At 43.8% G+C, this 22,468-nt stretch overlaps 1 protein-coding gene across 2 annotated transcripts in view; it reads left to right on the top strand.

Annotated features, from left to right (window-relative positions):
- The first annotated feature begins 2,862 nt into the window (after positions 1–2,862).
- The window catches only part of LOC124405557 (glutamate receptor 1), a 150,206-nt gene continuing 130,600 nt past the window's right edge, over positions 2,863–22,468 (top strand). For both annotated transcript variants that reach the window (XM_046880570.1, XM_046880571.1), the window contains exon 1: positions 2,863–3,045. In XM_046880570.1, coding sequence (XP_046736526.1) covers positions 2,877–3,045 — 169 coding nt within the window. In that variant the 5' untranslated portion in view covers positions 2,863–2,876. The remainder of the gene's footprint in view (positions 3,046–22,468) is intronic.

The following is a 22,468-nucleotide window of genomic DNA, read 5'->3' as shown; positions in this document are numbered from 1 at the left end:
TTATCTGTAATACTTCATGCCATCGAACTGAAAAAAAAGAAAGTCAAATGGTTAAGGCCAGTAATTTTGTATCAAGATACATAACACTTCTTCACTTTAATATCATGACAAACGATATTCCAGATTGATGGAACCACTGGCTAAGAACATACCTTCGAAAAAATGCGAGATAGAAGTGTCAGGTGTGCCTTGCGGATGATGAAACAGGGTTTGCGTCCAGGGGCCATCGTGGCAATCTGTTGTCATAATCAGTTGAACATTGTAATGCCATGTTTTGCAGCCCTCCATCTCGGAGCCATATTTATTCCCTTGGACATTGGGATGAGCGCTAGTAATTTGTATTACGATCACACAACTGAGTCTCCATTTCGTAATGATTACTCAAACTGCAACTCTATATAGGAGGTGATCTGAAATCCATCCAAATGGTTATCCAAATTAACTTGGACTTAAACGAAACAAGTGGACTTTTTTTGCCCTTTACATTAAAATAGGATAAACAGCGATAGCATCGGGTCAGCGTTACAGGACATCATCGCCAAATGATAACGGTTGTTCCCTATCCGAAACTGTTATAACGATCTATCTAAAATTGTTCTAAAGGATTTTCTCCGGATGGAAATTTTTTTTAGTTCAACCTCGTTGTGTTTAATATCAGTTGGGCAAGAAAGTCTACTTGCTCGTTTGTGAAAATATCCTTTATTTCAGGATTCTGGCAAATGTGTATGAGATAAAAACAGTACAGTTCTAGAACTTCCGCAAGCTTCCGACTACGAATTAGTATTTTTCATTCTATAACGTACTTCGCTATCTTCTCGATACCGTCACTGCAAATGTCCATTCAACACCTGGAACTGTAGTGTATGGAAATGATGAGGGGCATGATTTTTCCTTCTCTCCAAGTGTGAAAACATCTTGTTACGGTGCTGTTTCCGATTGCCGGTAAGTTCCGCTCACTACTGTCATGACGTAGGTAACTCAGGTAGCAACTCGCTAGGAGTTTCAACCTTACCAGCTACCATTACATTGCCTTCAAGATTCCTGGACCTGCTGACATCAATTTATTAGGAATCAATACCATATGCACAAAATATTATACGGATATCCCGAGCTTGTAAAATTTGTATTAAACAATGTGTAATTCAATAAATAATGTCATACTATAATATTGATTCAACTAATTCGAAGAAGTACATTTCTCGAAACTCTGCCTAAACCTAATACAGAACGTTAATTGACGCTGTTTTTTGCGAAAGCATTACTCCCTTTCTCACTTCTACTGATCTCAAATTTTAGTCATCAGGAGTTTCACTCCTCGAGGTGCTCGTCCTTGAGTTAGGGCGACCGGGTATCAATCCTAATTTCGAAACCGCAGGTTAATTTTAGTACACCTGAGGGTGCCCGAGATATCATGATTGATAGTGGGCGTAGATGAGACCGTTGCTACCCAGACTGCGGCGTGTCGTTTTCGAGTCTCAGGCCAGGTATTCTGAGTGCTTCTTGGCCCGCCCTTCGTGTCCCAGGAAATATACGAGACCTACGCGACAAGGAAGCCTAGGGAAATTGAACGCTCAAAATTTTGAACGGTGTAAAATGATTTATGATTGACGCTACGCATGCATATTTATAGGGAAGATGCGGTTTTCAAATCCCCGGAAAAATTCGGCAGTCCATTCTGATCAACTTGATGGTGGTTCAGATCGGTCGGTATATTTTCGTTTAAAAACACAGTAATATTTCAAATTGACGACATTTTTCCGAGATATAGAAGAAAAAAACAAAACTACAGTTACAGTCTCCAGCAGCGCTTATTATCTCCGACAATCTGCAAAAAAAAAAAAAAAAAATTTTTAAACCCTGCGATTTTCTGACCTCTGTGGTTTTTAATTTATCGAATCAGGATTTCTGCAGCTTACACCGCAGCAAAGATTATTGCAATAGCGATTTCCTGTTTTCGTGACTTGGATTTTGCGCCTGTGCCAAATCGTTTCTAAAACTCGGTTGTGGAACGAGCTTAACGTCAACTTTTCGCTGCTATGTGCGGAAGACAGTTTCTGGTCGCTTCTGTTTTCTTGGTTTTATTTTCCGCGCGTCGACTAAGTTTTTCCTTTACTTCTATCCCTCGGAAAACCTCTCGGCTTACACAGAGAACCTGGGGATAGTGAATCGTCGCCACAAAAGCGAGTGCCAGGTATACCTGTGCAGAAGGAAAGTCAGAGAACGAAATACAATATCATATAATCACGAGAGGTTGAACTTCGGGCGAAAGTTAGGGGATGCAGCCAGTTTCATCCATAAAACCATCTCGATCGGCGAATGAAAGTCGTCAAACTTTCACCGCGATCCGAGTAAGCAAAATCTGAAGCACGAGCGAAGACGGCTCTCAACCTTTTTACATACACCCGATGCACGCAGCTGGAAGTCCGAGGCTCACACGCAGGCTGTCGATAAGATGTAAAGAGGAAAGCGAAACGTATAAAGGCGGGAATTCAGGAGGCTGCGTAGCCTCGGGAGGAGCAAGGATTTAAGCGTCGACTCGACGGCCGCGGCCAAGGCTTACGACCAAGCCCCACTTGCACCCCACGGGGTGCGCAGGTCCGAATTCGTTGAGGGATGTGCGCGGGCGCACGTGTGTGCGTGTGTGTGTGCGTCGGGAGGCGGCGGGCGACGTCGCGGCGCTCGGCGTCGGCCCCAGCATCCCGAGAGGACCGCGCGCCCCGTGACGTCACATGCGCGTTAAGCGTACGCGAAGCCCAAGGGTGGTTTGCGGGGGTGCGAGAGAGACGGGGACGCGGGGTGGAGAGAAAGAGAGAGAGAAAAAGATCAGCCCGAAACAGAACGGAGGCCAGTCTGTGTCAGACACCGGAGCTAGGAAGATGTCGCCGGCTCCCGGTAGATTTGACCGCGAGTCGGTATCACCCCGGAAGTTCCGGGGACCGCGACGCCGCGTTTTTCACTTTGCCAATTTCCCCGCCGCCACCGCTGCAGTGATCCTTGTTTTTCTCGTGCTCGTGCCCGCGGTCACCCCCGACACGATTCCCATAGGTGAGTAAGATGCCCGGAACCCGGTACGAGGTTCGCGTAAAAAACACGCGCCAAAGGGGATACCATCCATGGCTCGCAGGATACTCATTCCGTTATACGCTCGAACGTCGCTTCAAGCCTCGGCATTTCCGACTTCAAAGAGCGAATATTTTTTCGAGCATTTGGCACGGATGTGTACAACGCATATCAAAACAGCATTCTATACATACATACACTATGCTACACTTTGGTTACAGTTTATACACTACGTGCAAAAAATAAATCTTACGCACTAGCTTTGCGAAGATCGCGATATTCATCCTCAAATTCTTAACTATCTGCAAACCACCTCTCGAATTTCTAGTATTCCTACTTACGACGGGCAGCCTGTTCTCTCTATTCTCGGTTCGTCGTTACGAAATCCCTCGAATGAAACAGAGTCGTTAGATAAAAACGACGGCGAAGTAGAACAGGAGTGGTTGGAGTAAAAGGAATACTCTGAGATTGGGTGGGTGAGAAATACGAGTCGAGAATAGCAGACACGGTAAGTCTGCAAACATCACCGAAAGCAAAAAAAAAAGAAAAAAAATTCGAGTGCGTGGACGCCGGCTGTCACGCGTAGGCCAGTAAATTATGTTATCGTGTCGGTGAAGCCAGAATCTGCGAAGGTCAAGGTTCAATCGGGGATGTCAATCCCGTACAAAATGGTTCGAAGAGGTCGATCTTGCCTCTATCATCTCGAACCCTTGATTACGAGTTTCCGCAGACCATTCGTTTCCTGCAGACGCGTTCGACGCGTTGTATTAAAAAGTCAGATCATATACGATAAAAATGAAAGATGATTAAAAAAATTAAACAAAATGGCCGACGTGTTTTCCAAAACGTACGACGTAAGATGCCGATAACATACGTGCAGGTCTCTCTCTTTTAGGTATATGTGCAAAGTTTCTCTCGAATGCAGAGCGGTACAATCTCGCCGGTAATTGTAATAGGAATTGTTATACGCAGTGCTGCTATTTACGGTCTTTGGTGAATTCCACTTGTGAAAGTTATCTGTAAATCGTATACACATTCGCGAATGGGTATGTATATGCATGCGTAAACGCCTGTGTATCCCCGCCTGTATACAATATACATATTATCCTGCAGGAAATGGAATAGCGTGAGTCGAGCAAGGCGAAATGGAGTGTGAAATATTAAACGTGCTCGTGTCTGGAAGTTAACTTGTTAGGTGTATATTCGGGGGTGATATACCCGAGTAGAATTTGAGGTGAAATTTTTTCACGGATATTTATTCTCACGTTTTCTTTTCACTGTATCGTTGCAGGCGCGCGGCTACACAGATACTTTATTATATACGTAGGTACACCATGTATTCGCGGGTACCAAGGCACAACGGATACGTCGACAACTTTGAGAGAGATGTGAAGGAAAGGAGGCGCGCATTGAATAACGTGAGAAATACACACGCGTTGATTTCGTTTGCAATGAAACCGGAAATACGCGTAACAAAATTTTTCACACACAGCTTCGCGATTCGGCAAGACGCGTTTTATTGGATGTTTCTGTTGCGACGACGTGAGAAATAGATTAGGCGAACGGTGCCGTATGTGTTTTGGGCATATGTATGATATTTGTAAATTTTTTGACGAGGGTTCGACCCAGATGCCGGTGGCGAAGACGGTTCTTACTTGAAGAATAAGGAAGTGAACCTTCGTTAGGGAAACCCTGCGCGTTTCGGGGGTCGAAAACCTAATTCCGTTCACATGAATCGGTTTCCACTGAGAGGACGTCAGGTGACTTCTATCGTTCAAAGCTCCTCGGTATATACGGAGTCCGTTCGTTATTTTAAACCCGTTTCGTCAGATATTCTTAGAAACGTTTCAAGCACCAAAAGGCCTTCGGACTTAAAAACGAACATTTCTTCCCAGGAGGCCATTCCGTACTCAACAGAAGCTTTCTCCCCAGATTTAATTAACCCTTTTTTCACGCTCTGTTCCTGGGAAAATGATTTCCGCCATCATATTTATACCAAATGATCATTAACTCCTAAGATTCAAAACTGCACTTAAAAAAAATCACCCAGGACCTCGTGACCCATTTCCTCATTGCCAGTGTCAACTCAAATTAAGATCCAAGTACCTATAATGGAAAAGTTGTCGACGCGAGGTCGAGAAATTGTCTATACATGGAATGTCTGAATCGTTTCTCGGACACTTTAACCCACTTTCTGTAAAATTATGCTAAGCGAGTAGGTTTGCAAAGGGAAATATGAAATGCACCAGTTGCACTATATGTCACGGTCCCCCTGGGAATGCGCGGATATTGTATATATGCAGATGTTTTTTAAATATGGGACTACCACAAGGCGAGATGGTGATATTCGGTCAAAAGCCTTACAGATTACCGTTGTGAAACAGATTTGAGCGGGCGGAGGCTGCGGAAAATGAGTGGAGAGCACATTGCGAGTATATAGAGTAAACGATGAATGTCTATAGAAATGCAGCGTCTCTCTCGTTCTCTCGCCGCCTTTCCGTCTCTTTCGTATCCTCGAGCGAGATTGCGGGAAAATAAGGGAGGGAGGGAGGGAGGGGAAGAGAATCTGGGGCGAGAAGAGGAAAGAAGAGAAGAGACGAGTCGAGACGAGACGAGAGAGTTGCCAGGGTCGTTTCAATCTGTATCCACGACTCCGCGATAGAAGCGTTTCTGCATAAAGGTAGATTTACACGGGTCGGCGGTATACCGTCGCTCGCAAACTAGGGTACGTAACATATACACACCTCGGATCGGCACCCCAACGGAATGGCATATATACCTCGTTTAAAACCCTTGTGTGTTGAATGCGTAAATGCGCTCCCGTGAGTTTTCCGAATTGCAATCCAGACGACGAGGAACGTCTTCTCCAGGATTCGAACGTGTGTCGTCAACGTCTTACACTTCGGCATCGCACTGTAAACATTCATTTTTATTATTGTTAGAAATGGCACTTTCTTCAAATTTATACATTGTACATTTTTCTAACTTTAACAGAGAATCCGCAATTTTTACTCTGCACTTCTCATATTTCATTGTTAAGCAGTACAAAGTTTTCGAGTCGAGTATTTTTTTGTTTGTCTTTAGTAGTGTTAAAATATAACATTCGACTATTATGCATATATTTGGAATCGATGTTCATTTCTGAGTCAATGTTCTGGAAAAATAATAATAATATTCGTTCCAATATTCGTGTAGGCACATTGCAGTTAACGTCCGTTCTCAATTTCAATACTCGTTATGAAGTATCATATAAAGAATAAATTTATTGCGAGATCTTGATTGAAACCATATTCAAAGTTGATTCTCTTCAGCTAACCCGAATTAACGACCGGGAGTGAAACCTACAATATATACAGTCATATACACGCTTCGTTTATTAATTACCAAAACGGAATGATATACCCGAATTGGGCATCAGCTTTTGCTTCGCTGCGGGGAGTTTTGCATTACATGGATGTGCAGTACCTATGCAAATGAAATTTCAAACAACGTTGTTAGCGGGTGTACTAAACTTGGTGCCCGCTGCAGGTAGATATAAGCCTGCACCTCAATATATTGTATTTCAAATGATATTCCAGTAAAACCAATCTAATCCTGATTACAGTGAACTATAGCTGATTTTATCGAATGAGGCCCAATTCAAGTTTCTACACTTGTATGCAATGTTTGTCTACATCGCAGCTTATTGTTAGATGGTAACTGCAAGATGTCATAAGATGGTACTGCAATAAAACTTTGACATGGAAACTAAACGATGGTTTGTTAACGCTCGATCGCTATAATATACAAGAAGTGCACGTGCATACATGATACTGCATTGTACATACATCTCTTCAATTTCACCGCAAATTTGTAGTATACAACCTGCAATGAAATCGCGCGTTGCCGACGGCGAATGTTCTGCACCAGAACGTCTATGTACTTTGTTAAAACATGGAGGTTGTGTGGTAATAAACTCGAAATTGGGTACACAGGTTACGAAACGCATACTTTGAGTTTCGGAAACAACAAGCAACTGTGTTAACACACTGTGCAGGATCGTACATTTCAATGCGTTGACAAATTTTCGGCGAACCGTCATACCTACGTCTGTATACGTATGTATTATACATATTTTATATAGGTACCCAGAGGACGAGGGAGAGGCTGACGCACGTTTTCACGTCCACTCTTACCCTCTTAGTCCCAGAAACAGCCCCCCAATGAATCGTTCCGGTACAACGCAACGTTCGCAGAGTTCCCGGTTCCTTCAGTTCAAAACCGCGAAAGTCATTCGCTCTTTTTACACCAGTTTGTCGCACTCACTTTCAACGTCCGCACGTGAAAGTGCCCTGCAGATGGACGGTTTAATAATTTTCTCGGTTTTTCGAAGTTTTTGCCCAGTTATAATAACACTTGAAAATTTGTTTTCCACGCAGGGTGAACCTTCGGTATGATAACGATTGCTATACATATGGTGGCTGAATAATTTTCAGACTAAACATTTCCCGATTACATACATGGTTATATATGCGAACAGAGAGGGAGGAAATTCATAATTCGAATAATGATTGGTCGTGTTGGGTATATCGGCGTAGCTGGAACCCTGATCGAGATTCTACTCGCGAAGGTTGGCGCTGTTTGATTGATTTCGTCTAAGGTCGGAGGTCGGCCCTTTGTAGTTTGCGGTACCCGGACCACTCAGCACTACCTGCCGTTCGGCTAATACGATTAATGGCTGCGAGGTGCGGTAATGGCGGCGAGAGTACGTACGTCTTCTTGAAAGGTGATGCGGGATCGAGAGCCGAGCTTCGAGACGCGGATGCCTCGCTTGATTATGATAAGCCCGAGAGAAACTATCCGACTATGGACCCAGGGAAAATATGTTTGTAGAATTCCAACCCGCGGCTCGCTTCGGTTGTAAAATACGTCGGGTGTAGCGCGGCTATTGTAACTCGACGAATCGATCGGTTCGCGTATTGCATGCTGCAGCGGCGCGATTAATTTGTTATTCGCATAATCCCTGCCAAACGCGCTTTGTGCCCGACGCGCGAAAGCCTCGGAGCTGAATGAGCCCGCAAAGTAGGGCGCAGGGCTAGCTGTTTCTATAATTGATGCATCGTTGAAACGCCCTTCCTCCTCTTTCATTTCAACGGCAAAACCACAGCTGCCGAGGTTACACTGCGGTGCTTTCGAATTATCACCGTGGATGCATGATGCAAACGAGCGGAAATACGCGAGTAGTCGACTCACGGCGGTCCCAGAATCACCGAATCGCGGTGTCGAAACCGGAAGTCCGGAGGAAAATATACTTCCCAGATCGCATTCATTTCCTTTCCCCGTTGTTACAGGTGTCAACAGACAGAGGCGTCTGAATAGATAGCGCGGGCACCGCGTCTCCAGGGACTAAACTGATGAGGCTCGAATCATCCGTTCATAAATATCTCATGCGCGCAATCCGCAGATTTGAATTGCGAGTTACGCGTCACGAGCTGCCTTTTCATCAATCATTTCCGCACTACGATTCACCAATTTCGAGGTGTGTTTCGTTTTTTCCAACGTGCCTCGACGCTCATCCGATGTTCGTGTACCTCCACACGTATATTGTTGTACCGACACCCGCCTCCGGATCTCCAGATTTTTTTTACCCACCCCTCCTCACATTTTTTTCCAACACGGTGCAATTGTTCCCATAAAATTTTCGCGCGTCGTTTCAAACGTCACACGTGTAACGCCGAGCCGGATATCTCGGGAGCAACAAGCCTGAATTCACGTGAGTTTTAACCGTGCCGTCGCGTCGGCGTTACACCTGAGTCGGCGTATATTTGAAAGGATCAGACTCGGCTATCACCCCATCAGCAGCACAGCTCCTGGATCTCGCTTGTAACTATCAACCACGGTAGGTTGGGGTCGCGGGTTGCGTAGAAGGCCTTTCGGCTTCTACGCATCCACCCAACAAACACGTTATACCTACCCACCTACACCCGGCATATGTCCACGTAGCGTAGAAACCGCCCCTGCGCCACCGGAGAGCCCGTATCGCGACATAATAGATCTTCCCCTCCTCCCTTATACCTTCATATATACTCCGATGTTAAACCCCTCGGCAGTGTGTGTGCGAGGGCTCAATGTACCGGCCGCCTTTGAGTAATTAAATAATTAACATTGACGGTCGTCCTCGGGATGCCGGAAGAGCGCATTGAATTATTTCTTCAAAAGATAAAAGTGACAAAGACAATGAGAGAAAGAGGCCAAGGGAAAGAAAAATGTACGCAGGGAGGGTGAGAAGCCGCAACCGCGTGCTGCGGCGAGTCGAGTCATTCATATTCCACGGAGTTGGTTAGAGTTTCGAGAAATTTCGTAGAGCGTCTTTATTCTATGTATTATTATTATATGTATACTAGGGTGGCACAAAAAAACCGACTATTTTTTTTTTTTGAGTCTCGTGTGACAAAATGTAAGTTTTTGATGTTTTAAGAGCCCACTCCAAAGGAAAGTTCAAAAAAAAAATTCCCAAGAGGTTTAAGGATTTTTTCGAGCGACCTTTTGATATTCATATTAAAATTTCATACATTTTTTTTCTTCTATTTAGTAAGAAAGAATCGATAACAATACACCACGATATGAATTGAAAATCAAACAAAATACTGAAAATATAATTTTTTTAATTTAATTTTATGAAGATTTTTGACATTTTAAAAAATTTGGAGTAGGCTCTTAAAACATCAAAAACTAACGTTTTGTCACACGAGACTAAAAAAAAAAAAAAAAAAAAACAGTCCGGTTTTTTTGCGCCACCCTAATGTACACGTTACGAATGGGTGTTCTCGTATCACTCTAATTCAAGCAGTAGACTTCTTACGTTACTTATCATTCGTCTAGAGTACGGGTTAGCGGCTGAGGTTGAGGTTCACGAGTGTTTGCTGCTATTAAATCCTTAAAGTGCCGCAGGTATTAATTTACAGTTGAAAGTAGATACGGCAGCTTCTGCTCCACAGGGTTAAATCCGAAATTCGTAAATCGTATTGAGGAGATCGGTTGGCCAGAAATCGATATTTTTCATTAATTTTATTACGAGCTAGAAGTAAAATGAGAAAAATAGAAAATATTGTCATAAAGTCTAGTAGAGAGATTGATTGATTGATTGAAAATGTATTTTTATCATTCAGTGTTGAACAAAATATAAAGCTCGAGGTCGAGCTACAAGAGCAAGCAAATGTATTAGAACTTATAACTAGGGTTAAAATCGAGAGAAAGAGAGAGAGAGAGAGAAGCTAAGTTAGGTTCACCCTCTGTGATGGATCATTTTTATACATTTTATTGTCATGGAATTTTCACCATTTTACGAAAGGACGATTTTTCTGCTCGTTAGTGAAATAAGTCAGTATATAAGCTTTTCCGACGCGTCTCCTCAACGTTTATAAGTACGATGAAAAATGTTTCTTCTGTATAGGAGAGAATAGGTATATAACGTTCTCTGCTTTGTTTATATTTCCACTGGACTGCAAACATGAATCACCGTCAAAGCTGCACGGGTACCACTAATGGCGCGTTTCGGACTGCAGTGGTGCGGGTCAGCGTTCCGTCAGACGGTTTGCGCCGCCTCGCTGATGGCATGTTTCACGTTCTATTCGAGGAAATGTGCCAGTGAGTGAGACGTGATATCATAGACTCTCGTCGCGTGTGGTACGGGTTTTGAGAGACGAAGGACGCAGGACCAAAGTGGAGGAAAGAGGGTGAGAGAGAGAGAGAAAGAGAGAAAGAGAGAAAGAGGGGAGAACAGCAGGGGAGTGAGACAGGGGAGGACGGTCGGAGCGGGATCAATGCTCGGCTCTCTGGGAGAAGCAGGCGAGAAGCTCGCTGCTCTTCTATCCGCCATCAGCGACGACTTACACGACCGGCATTAGAGGCATTTCGTGGTTTCTCGCGGGATCCACACCGCTGCAGGTTATTACAAAATCGGTGCGAAGCAGGGCTCAGTTTGTTGTTTGCACTTCGGCGGAGTTCCGCGGCGTTGAGAAACGACGCGAGGGGGAGAAACAAAGAGGTCTGCATATTGTGCGGGGGAAATTCCGAAAGGTATAAGCGCAGAAACGAGGTGAAGAGAGAGAGAGAGAGAGAGACTCGATCCTTCACGGAACCTTCGACATCGTAATTCAATTATCGGTGACTGATAGGGAAAAAATTTTGAAGTTATGCCGCTGCCATTTGTCACCGTACCTCGACTTCTCTTCGCTTTGCAAATGTCTATATACATATGAATTATATATACAGTATAGTAAATAAAATACGAAGAAAACCCGCGTCGTTGAACGAAATACTTTGTTTCCTCATTTCTTATGTCGCGCAACGTAGGTATACGTATTATATCCAAACTTTTTTACTCTCCATGACACTTGTCAAATCACTGGTAGCAAAAAAATAGAAAGCTCAGAGGGAAAGAGAGAGAGGGAGAGAGAAAAGAGGCTAGACATGAGAAGAAAACCATCCTCGACACGCTTGACATTCAATGAGCGAGATAACTATAGCTGTCGAATGAATGGAAAAATCCTCGATAAAAACGCCCCGTTCGTACAGTCGAAAACTTTTTCCATATAAATCACCGCTGTATATACAGGTATACGTATAACAAGCGAATACTACAAGTCTGGTTATCTTCGTCTTAGATGCTAGATCAAGAATTTCACTCCTTACGAAACTTGTTCCCACAGCCAACGTTACTTGCATTCTCTGATAGTTTTTGATTAACTGAATTCACGGGTTGATGCCGTCAAACTTTCTCGATTCTTGCGCACAGACATACACATGTATATATACATATGTATATTATACTCACTTGGTGGCGGTGAATTTTGGAGAAGGTATTCGGTCCCTCGGTGGCGTAGAGCTGCCATCACCGACCCGTTTCGACTGTTCAACGCAGCCCGAGGCGTCGAAACTTTCTGACGATTAGCCTGCAAGACGTAACGGAGAGGCGTATATATAACTATGGTGGTGAAAATGGGGTAACCATCGTGCACATTAACCATCCTGCGGAATAATTAGCTGTTAAATGGCTTTCACGTAATTACGCATCCAATATTTTAAAACGGAAAATCAGCGCCTCGCTGAGTAACGATCAAACCGTATTCCAGGTATAATAAGTGAGGTATACATCTATATTAGCTGCAGCTTCGAGGGTAAAAATTGCCTCTCCGTGGCAGATCGGAATCCTAAATTCTCAAATAAGAAGAAAAACGTTGTAATCATGACGGTAATCAACGTTGCTGCGTTCGAGACCGCACGATACTGTAAAAAAATTCATCAACGCTGATTGATCGCTAATTCGGCTCAGCGACGTGGTTCGTTTGAAATTTTGCGAGACGATCCGGCCTTTGAATTACCATCAGCATAGATCCGGACCATCCGCCACGCCGGGAAAACGTCGCTTTTATTCGCGGTTTCTGCTCGCTCCGCGCCATTGATAATAATAATAAGAACAACAACAATAATAATAATAATTACGGTCAGCGTGTGCAGATATTAGTAATTTATTATTACTCTTGTCTGTAATTGGAGGTTCTGAAATTGTGCAATCTGAGGAAGGTTTGTCAACCCTTCAAGACTTGGTTCTACATTGAAATATTCGGAACGGAATCCGGCCTTTCCGTGCAGGCTGCAGAGCTTGAAGACTCTCGAGGCTCGCCCTAATTATAATCGTCGAAGAATTCTCGCGGCAGGGGAAATTGGCGCGCGTCAGATCGCGGGCGAGGAGGTACGTGACCCAGAGCGAATGCCAACCCCGAGCTACCGGGGGGAGGTGTAAACGACCGAACGAAGGTCGAGCCAAGGGCCGTGGGCGCGAGATGTTGTGGTTCCATCAAGTTCCCACCGCACCAACCCGCCAAGTGGGATTCTACGAGTCCCCTAACTCTCTTCCTCTCTCTCTCTCTCTCTCTCTCTCGCTGCTAACTCACAAACGAGAGCTCCTGACGTGAGAATTATCCGCGGGATAACGCTGTTCGAGGCTCGGCGAAACCCGGTTTTGAAACTCGCTCGGCTTAACGGTACGAACTTTGTCTAGAAGAGGGAACTTCTCGCCTGAGGTTCCATATATACATCTATATATACATATATAGATATTCTATGTATACTTGTGTGTGTGTGTGTGTGTGTGTATTATGGTATCCTTGTACACCTACCCTTGAATGGTATGCAAGCACGCCTGACCCGACGATGAAGATGTTTTGTCATCCGTCATTGGTCGAGATACCCAGTGAAGAAAACAGCCCGCATCGTAACAACTCGATGGGGTAGGAAAACATAATCACCGTTTAATTGGGCGATAAAGTACCAGATTGAATCCACTGTACTTGTTCATTGCAATCACCGTTTCACTCGAGGAGCGCACCTATATGCTTTGAAAAAATAAAATGAAGAATGAAAAAAACAAAAAAAAAAATGAATAAAACAAAGAACGTTAATCCTCACATTTTACTGCGTGCTCTCACATTCGCATGTAAATTTTATCAAGCCATATAATGTCCTGACGTGAGTCGAGCTCGCGCAGCTTTTATTGCCTGATGATTTATTGTGCAATTTCTCATGTTAAGAACAAATGTGTTTTTTACCTTTATTTGCTACCACTGCATCGTCGCAGTATCTTTCTCGCACCTTTCGCTGATCCCAAAGCTTATACGGTGAGAACTAAGATCTGAAAAATGAAAGCAGGGCTTTCTATTAATTAATCAAGGAGCTTGTCTCGGGGTTTCTCTATACGTATTCATTTGCGAAAGCAATTTCACCGCCATAAAAGCTCCTGAGAGAATATTACACCGCTCTGGTTACAAACGATCGTATAAGCCAGTAAAAGTTTTCTACGGTTTTCTCACAGAAAAATCACCCACACACACTCACATACACACAATTTACTTCAAAAATAAAAAGACAAGTTTTGTTTTCACTGCCAACAGATTTGTTCATAAAACTGGTCCCCGCTATTATCCTCAAGCCTGAATCAAGATTCTTCTGAGATCAAAGCACAGCTGCCTAGTCAGTTTGTTGTGACTCTCACTGCAGCTCATCGCTTTGTAAAATTGAATAAGTTTTAAAGCCGAATTAATTTTCACTACTATTCTACTTCTGTTCTGTTTGTTCTTTGTTGCTCAGCTGAGCTGCAGGGAAATCTCCGTTGTTGAATAAATAACAATTACGAAGTGGAAGTTAATAACGATGCTGCTCTGTTTCGCTGCAAATGAAGAATACAAAACAAACTATGAGTTCTAACGAAACGCGCGCATAGTGCATCCCTTTGTACGCGGTCATTAGATCACGAGTATACACATATTGTGCAAAATGAATTCGTCAACACATTTATAAGATCAAGGGACAAATAGCGTGAGAACACTTGGCTTTCGTTGGTAATTCGAAGTTTTATTCTCCTACTTACACTACACTAATTGTAAGTCAAATCCAGAATGGCTCAAAAACAGCATTTTCCGTCTAAATGCAGAATAATACGTGCAGCTCTTCGTGATTGATAGTCGTTGGCACGAATAACAGTTTACAGAATTTGGGCAACCAAGTTTCTCAAAATTCAATTTGATCATTATTGCTATTCATATCCGCAAATAAAATCGCCGAGTTGTTATTCGGGTTAGAAAAATCGCTTACTCAAGCTCTCATTTTTTTCTTCTTTATCTTCTTCCACTTCTTCGTCCCAAACGTCTTAGGGTTACATTTCGTGGGGCTTGGACAGGGCTGTAATAAAATCTTGCGCTCTCTCCGACCTACACTTAACCGTCAGTGAGACGAAATAAAAATTGGAAACAGGGATAGGTCAGTCTTGAAATGTGGTTAACCAAAACCGCTCACCACTTGAGTGAGTTGTATCGTTTGTACTCGGATAGCTGCAATCTCGAAATTAGGCTATAGTCCTTAATAGGGTTAAGCTCTAATTTTATTTCTCCCCTGGGTTAAAGTGTTTCAAAAAAAAAAATATGAAAAATAAAGCGAAATCTTCAGGCTCCTACCTCACAACAGGTAGGCAAGAGATTTAAGAAGTTTCTAATGTGTCGACATTGGCAGGGAAAAAAATTAACCGCGAAGTGCAAAACATTATATCCTAGGATTCAAATGGAAAAATTAAAATGCTTTGTGACAGATGTTAGAATTGAGATAGAAGTCTACAGTTTTCGCTACATACACGTTTAAATTCATTTCGAGACATTTTAGCCTGTGGGAGTAACCAAATTCCAGAATGACACATTAAGGACTACACAATAGGACACGTGATATACCTACCTATATCCGTGCACCCCTATCGAGTCTCAGGTACTCAGGTATACAGACATAAACTTGGAAACTCTCAAGTGGCGAAGTTGAAAATTATCCAGGGAGCTTCTCCACGTCGCGAATCTTCAAGACATTTGCATCGTAAATCTAGTTTGCACGCCATGAACTCGCGCCGTTTCTATTGCTTCTTACATTATTATAGGTACGTAGGTATACGAGGGTCCGTTTTATTCTCGAATCATTTCATTTTTCAGCCACGCCCTGATGCAGGGCAATGTTTTTCTTGTTTGAACCGCTCTCAAGTCCCTTCGCAAGGGCCGGTACATTCTCCTCCAGATTTTCCATCGAGAGTAGCACGCGCTTATACATCGATTTTCGATCCACTGGGGGCGTTTCTACATCCCGTTTCGAACGGTTAACGTTAACGTACCTTCGATTATAGTCGTCTCTATCTATATACACCCATTCTATTCGATGATAACGATTTGCAGGGTCGGCTGTATCTCTACCTTCGAAGAGAGATACGACCACGACGCTCGAAATCACACGCTCGGGACTTCCCAATGACTTCCCACGTGTGCCAGTAATTATCCCATGGTGCAATAGCCGCTTCTTTACTCCAAGGCCTTTCGCGAAATTTGCAGTTTGAGGAAAAGTGAATAAACTCTTTAACAGGGTAGTTTACCCTCGTTTTAGACGCTGCGAAGTAATGAAATTGTGGAATTTCGCGTTGGATTCGTTTTATATGTTTTTTTTTTTTTCTCACAAGTCTTAGATCAATGCAGCAATCAATGCAACATTCGCCCGAAAAGTCCCCTGAAACTTGAACCGCGCTGCTCGTTTACTCGGAAATTAATTAAATTCCGTCGGGCGACTCGATTCTGAGTAAGGAAAAACGATCCTCTTCTCATTTCACCGATGATACTAGAAGACAACGGTATACCTAGCCTGTAATTTTCATCCAGACTGTTAACGCCGGTTCCATTTGGCGTCGATTTTCTTCCCGCAGGTTGGACGACGAGCGGGTATTCAGCGAGGCTCATCGAGGGAGTTGAACATTTATAGTTCGTCAATGTTTTATAAGTTTGGGTCGAGCAGCTGAGCGTTCCAGGCTCCAGGCTTAAGGCTTCGGTGGATTGCGAAATAGCTCTCCTAATGGGTTTGGGATTGAAATAAATATTGCAAGATTGTTATGGACCGGGCACGAGCGCACGTGTGTTGGTATTTATGTTATCCACGTCCTTTACTGCACTCCATCAATTCCCAAATCCCTTCCAGCATCCCCCGCGAGTCCTGATATTTTCCTTTTTCTACGGGAGGAATTTAATTCCTGCGGTTCGCCTCTTTCGAAGATGGCTTTAGAAACGGCGCTTCGAGTGCTTTCGGGCTTTAGCCTCCGGCGTATACTTTCCGAAAAGTTGTTCTATTTTATGTCATAATCGGCGAGCCGCCATTATACGGGATACCCGTCCTGATCCGGCATCCTCCGAAGACTCACTTGTGTGCTCCGATTCTTGATGGATTCGTCGGAGGTTCACGAGCGTCTTTATATTGCCTGCAATATTACCCAGCTCTATTTTCAAATTTGAAAATATTCATATGTATACTTACTCTATGGAGCCACGTGATCGTACGTGCCGTTCTGCCTAATTGCTACCGCTACCCGCGTCCCTCTCTCAAAATTAGCGATGCTAATTTCCACGAAATTACCACCCCTATAACCCTAGTCAATTCCGCAACTGAATTGAAAACACGAAATTGAGCCCATAGAAATCACCCCGCCGCAACAACCATCGGCGAAACAAATTTACAATTACATTCTCCCGCGGTTCGTCGCGCTTTGGTGCTCGTTGCCGCGGCCCAGGTATTCGAAATTGATTATCGAGTTCCTTCACCTGCATCATTCGGCCGAAGTTGAGCTTCGTCGTTCTAACTACCTTTTCAGCGAACACACCGCGATGATCGGAAAACCGCAAGGACTGAGAGGCTGTTCTTTGTCGGTATACGCGGTGGTTTTGGAAGCGGAAGGATCCCGCGGTGTTTCCGCAGCCGAATTTATTCGCTGTTGAATATTCACAATGTTTTATTCGGGCAAACAAATTTTTGAATATCTATCAACGAGGGCCGTCCGGCGTTTCCCCTCTGCGCGCACATATTCCACCCTCCTCTGCACCTGTGCTGCAGGGTAAACATCGAAATATTCGACAGTGTCCATTACTTTGGCGATACGGTACAACGGGGGATCTGGACGTGCGTACGTATAGAGGGATCCAGATTCCGATCCTCTCTGACACACGGGACCGATCAAGCCCTGTCAACACCCGTTTTTACCCGTACAGCTGATCAATTCAATATTTTTGAAAGAGCTTTTCAATCCACGCAGCCAAGGATTATTATACCTACCTACCTTCTACATATCTGATCCACCGTTTTTTTTCATCCGTAACGTGTGCAATATCAGATTCAATTTCCACTCTCTGAGATGCGATATGGATTGAATACGAGAAATTTTCACCCTCGCGATATACGAGCGCCGAGCAGCTGGATTGCAGGCTTTCTAGCGTTGCAGATCCATGCAGGGGATCAATACGCTCGCTTTGGTTATTAAATTCCTATTGAATTGACGCGCATCCGCAGTCTCAATGTAGAAGGATAATTGTCGAGTAGAAATCGGAATCTTCTCGGCCAAAGTCAAGTGTTCACACGAATTCTTTTACGATTGGTGCCAGGCAGGCGCCGCGACCACGTCGTCGACCCCGGCTTGTCACTTGGAAGGGTTGCAATGTTCTATTCGTTAAATTCCTGACCCGTTTCACCACGAAAGGGGAAAAAAAGACCCGCGGAGAATACATTCTGTATGCAAAGTGGATCAGTTTTTGCTACGTACGTTTCGCGCCGCGTTTTATAGCTAATGTGGTTTTGGCAGCTATAACTACGAGAATATACCGGATTCAAGCTGAACGCGTACGTTGATCTTTGTCTTCTCGTTCTTCCATCGGTCTTGATTCCCCGCGTTTCTTTTTTGCTACCTCAGACCTTCGGAGACACGCGTTTTTTAGGGATCCGCGTTTCTCTCGCGCCCCAACCGCGTCTGGGTATTTTTTGCATGCGGTTAGCACGCGAAATGCGTTCCAGGCACGAAAAAACATACATGATTTATAAAAACGCATGAATAAAAATACATTCTCTGAAAGGCTTAGTTTATGCATGAACTTGAGGTAAGATTTATGAATCATGTTTAGCCAACTATTTTCAGTCCACTGCAGGGGGAGAAAACGCTTCTGAATTCAAATTTATCTCGGTGGGCAATATATCCATGTTTGGGAAGGTGAACAAATAGGTAATGTAGAGAATACATGTATAAAAATCTCGAAAATTGAAAAGGCTAGGCGTGCACGCGAGTGAGGTCAAATTTTATTACAACTTCTTCTATTTTACATTCTGCTACCTTTCCCGCATGAAATTCAAACAAGATATGCCGTTTATCAGCGCTCGTACGGAATATTGTGTCTATACAGTGAACGTTGTTGGTTGATATTCGCGTTACACAAAGGACGTCTCCCAAAATGTTCAAATTTTTTTCTGACAACCTTTCGATTCACTGTGCAGAGCATACGAGCATAAAAAAATCCTAAATCCCGAATTTTGAGCGTTTCAAATCTCGATGCGTGCCAAATCCAATTCACATTTACAATCCCACTTGATCGAACCTTGATGAGTATCGAATCGAAGGAATGTGAAAATTGAACTTTGTCAGAAAAAATCCAATTTCTTGAATTTGAGAAATATTCGCGTTGTCTGGGGAAGTTGATGCGATTGCGAGTGTGATTCCGAGGATGTAACCGAGGGGTCGACGGGTTCCGGGATGTGATTAGATGCTGTATCTAGATTCGGAGGTTTCACTGCCGGGCGAAGCCATCGAAACTCCTCGGCGTTCCTGGTCCCCTTACCGTTATTGAATGATAATTCCCGATCACTCCCTCGGGAGGATTCCGGCCTTCTTCCCTCCCCTGCTCCATCCCGCCCCGCCCTTCGTTTCGGCCTGCTCAAATGCCCCTTGGCGCTAACGCCGCGTAATATAAGCTGGAACGCGACGGTATTCCCACCCTCCGTGACAACGTCGATACATGAACCGTGGCACACGCAGGAATTTCGGAATACATGCATATAACACATTTGCCGAGATCGGGGCGCAAGTGCTTATGGGTCAGTTTATATTCCACGTGCGTAGGCTGACGGCCAGCAATGATTTACCGTCTGGATCGAGCAAATAGGGCTAACTTCCTTTTGCCCATCTGCGATCGAGCTTCATTTCGTATATAATTCTGCGTACAGGTCTTACGTCGTAGATAATTTTACGGAAAAGATTAGTGAGCTATAATTTAACAGGAATATGATTCCGATTTCAGTAAACGCATTCAATTCCTGTGATACAAATCATTTGGCTTCCATTTGATGAATTTAAAACCGATTTGACGTCAACGGCGTTTTTTCTCTTTATAGATTATGTTTGAATACACATCGTAGTAGACGAGGCTCGATGATTTTCTGCACATTTTTTCTTCACATAAATGATATTTAAATTATACCCACGTAGATTAGCGTTGAACATCATACCTAGCCAGGTATACCCGTATTTATTACAGGCTTAATTTCCCGAGGTACATGAGCTTGATTTCCGTCTCCTTTTCATCCCTCGTTTTATTATTCCTTCCCCCGAATCCCTCTGTCTCCCTTTTTCTCCGTCTCTCCTTTCCGCTCTTACTCAGACTCCCTGGAAAGTAAATTCTGCAGCATCCGCTCCTTGAGGAATATAAAATTTCATTTCTCGGTAGTACCGATAAGGTTCAACGAAGATACTTGTCTCCCTGGAGAAGCTGGGCAATTGTTTCGGGATTACATTTGCGAAGAGCTGGATATTAGGAGATTGCTTACGTGTTTTATTATTATACTGCGAGCCCGCATCTGACTCAGCGACCTCGAAGATCCACGTAATGACGAGAAACACATGTTCCTGACAGGTTTCTTTTTTCCCAGAGAAAAAAGGCTTTCCGGATCTGTTCTCGATCATTTTTCCCTTATCAACCCCGCGAAGATAAAAATCCTCCGGCGGTCATTTCGCACCACCGCGGCTGGAGTAATTTTCCGGAGTAAGCGTTATAATTCCCGCGGACGCTTTTGCAGCGCCCTCAAGAAGTCGTGCTGCGAACTATGACGTAGCAGAAAAGAGAGAAAGAGAGGGAGAAAAAGAAGAAAATACGACGAGGGTAAGAACACACCCCGGAGATTTCATTTCGAGGGAAATGCTGTGTAAATAGTGGCAAAGGGTGAGGCCGTGGGGAGTTTCGGGCGTTTTTTGCTACCCTCAAATCTTGCAGGGGGTGGAAGACGGGGAGGGGATCTAACTTCTCTCCTCACAGAAAAACCAATTTTTATTCTGAAATTGTAGGTAAATACGCGAAGGCCTATGAAATCGTGACGAGTTTACAACAAAATACATACATAGGTATATGACGTCATATAATTTAACGTCTATATCCTTCAGACATTATAAGTATAATGTAACGTATATTGCTTGAAAGCTTTACCGAGCAGCTGCTGTGGCAGGAAAATTTGGTAATCAAACGACCATCATACAAGTATAATAATATAACACAGGACTGAAAATATGTTAATCTGATTCGGCGAAAGAAAATTTCTACCCAAAACTCGATATGGACGAGTCATATTGGAGACAAAGTCGCAAGGAAAGGAAGGAGGAGAAGAAACAAACAAAACAGATCTCATCACCAATGAAATTCGAATGTATAATATGTGATACAGGTGAAAGATGTGTGAATTTTTAATTAAATTTTTGCTAGTAACACGAAGGTTTTACTTTGGCATGTAAGTTATACGTATAACCTGAGATTGTGCCTGAGCGTGTTTCCTATTCTTAAGTCCGTGGTAACGAGGTAACGCGGTTGTTTTACACATATAGATAATTAGATATACATACGAGTGAGTACCTACGTACAGATATACGCTCTTTCTCTCTCCCTCACAGCTGTTTGAATATTCATTCGCGTACCTCTATACTCCATAGCCATTTTGATTCTTAGCCATTTCTGCGGGTACGCGTTACCACTGCGGCTGCGATTCCGACACGGCAGTTTGGAAAGGGACCAGGAGATTTATCCCCTCGAAGCCGCGGGTTTCGCAGTCACGTTTTTCCAACCTCGCCGGCAACTCGCGGTTCCGGCTTGTCAAAAATGCCTCGTATCTCTTCGGTACATCGAAACTAGAGCTGAAAGGAATTCTTTATTTGACCGTGTACAATTCTTACGCGTATGTAATAGCTCTCAATAAATAGGAATTACGTCGGCAAAGAGAAGGATCTTTTTTCTATTTTTCAAAAATCAAATCCGTCGGGCTTATTTTTTACGTATCGACGTTTATAGGAATCGATCGAAAATATAACGAAATGACCGAAACTCAAAAGCGACGCAAAAATGAGATGAAAAAAATTACGAAAAATAGATGAAAGGAAATTAAAAATTGTAGATAATCGCATTCAACGTCTGCATGCCGGCTGCAGGCGAGATGTCCGGACAGTTTCGCGTTTCCGAAAAGCCTACCATGACGTCTGACGAGGGTGGGCAGGTCGAAAAGTAAGGCAGTGTTGGCACTAGAACGATAATTGCGTCTCGCCGGAGAGCTTTGAAAGCAGGAATTTAGCAGGGTCGCGGAACATCTTGAGAACTTTTAGAGGGCCGCCCGGATCGCTTCAGGATCCGGTTGCAAACGAATTTCATGCAGATTTCTTGAACGGTTGATCTCCGGCTGTCCCCGGTTAGCATGGCGGCAGGAATACGTTAGATATATTACACAAACGATCTTGTACAAGCCGGTGAATCGAGGGGCTCGATCCGTCCTCCGTTTTTGTGGCTGAAAATTAACAAGTTCCGTCACGTAGCAGATTTAGTACACGGCTAGACCCCGAGCTCTCACTCAGGCTTGGTTTTAAGTCCTTTTCACCGAATCCCTCCGCGGGGTGCAATTCCCTTTTCTACGAGTTAGGCGGGTATGCCTGCGTAAAATTCGAACCCCCGATAATCGAGTTTCGACGTGGAACTCTGTAGCCTCGACACGGTAAATTTGATCAGCTACGTTATAC

The sequence above is a fragment of the Diprion similis genome, chromosome 4 (assembly GCF_021155765.1).
Source record: "Diprion similis isolate iyDipSimi1 chromosome 4, iyDipSimi1.1, whole genome shotgun sequence".
NCBI classification, from domain to species: Eukaryota; Metazoa; Arthropoda; class Insecta; order Hymenoptera; family Diprionidae; genus Diprion; species Diprion similis.
The sequence above is the reverse complement of the archived record's forward strand: the minus strand, read 5'-3'. Positions and strand labels throughout refer to the sequence as shown.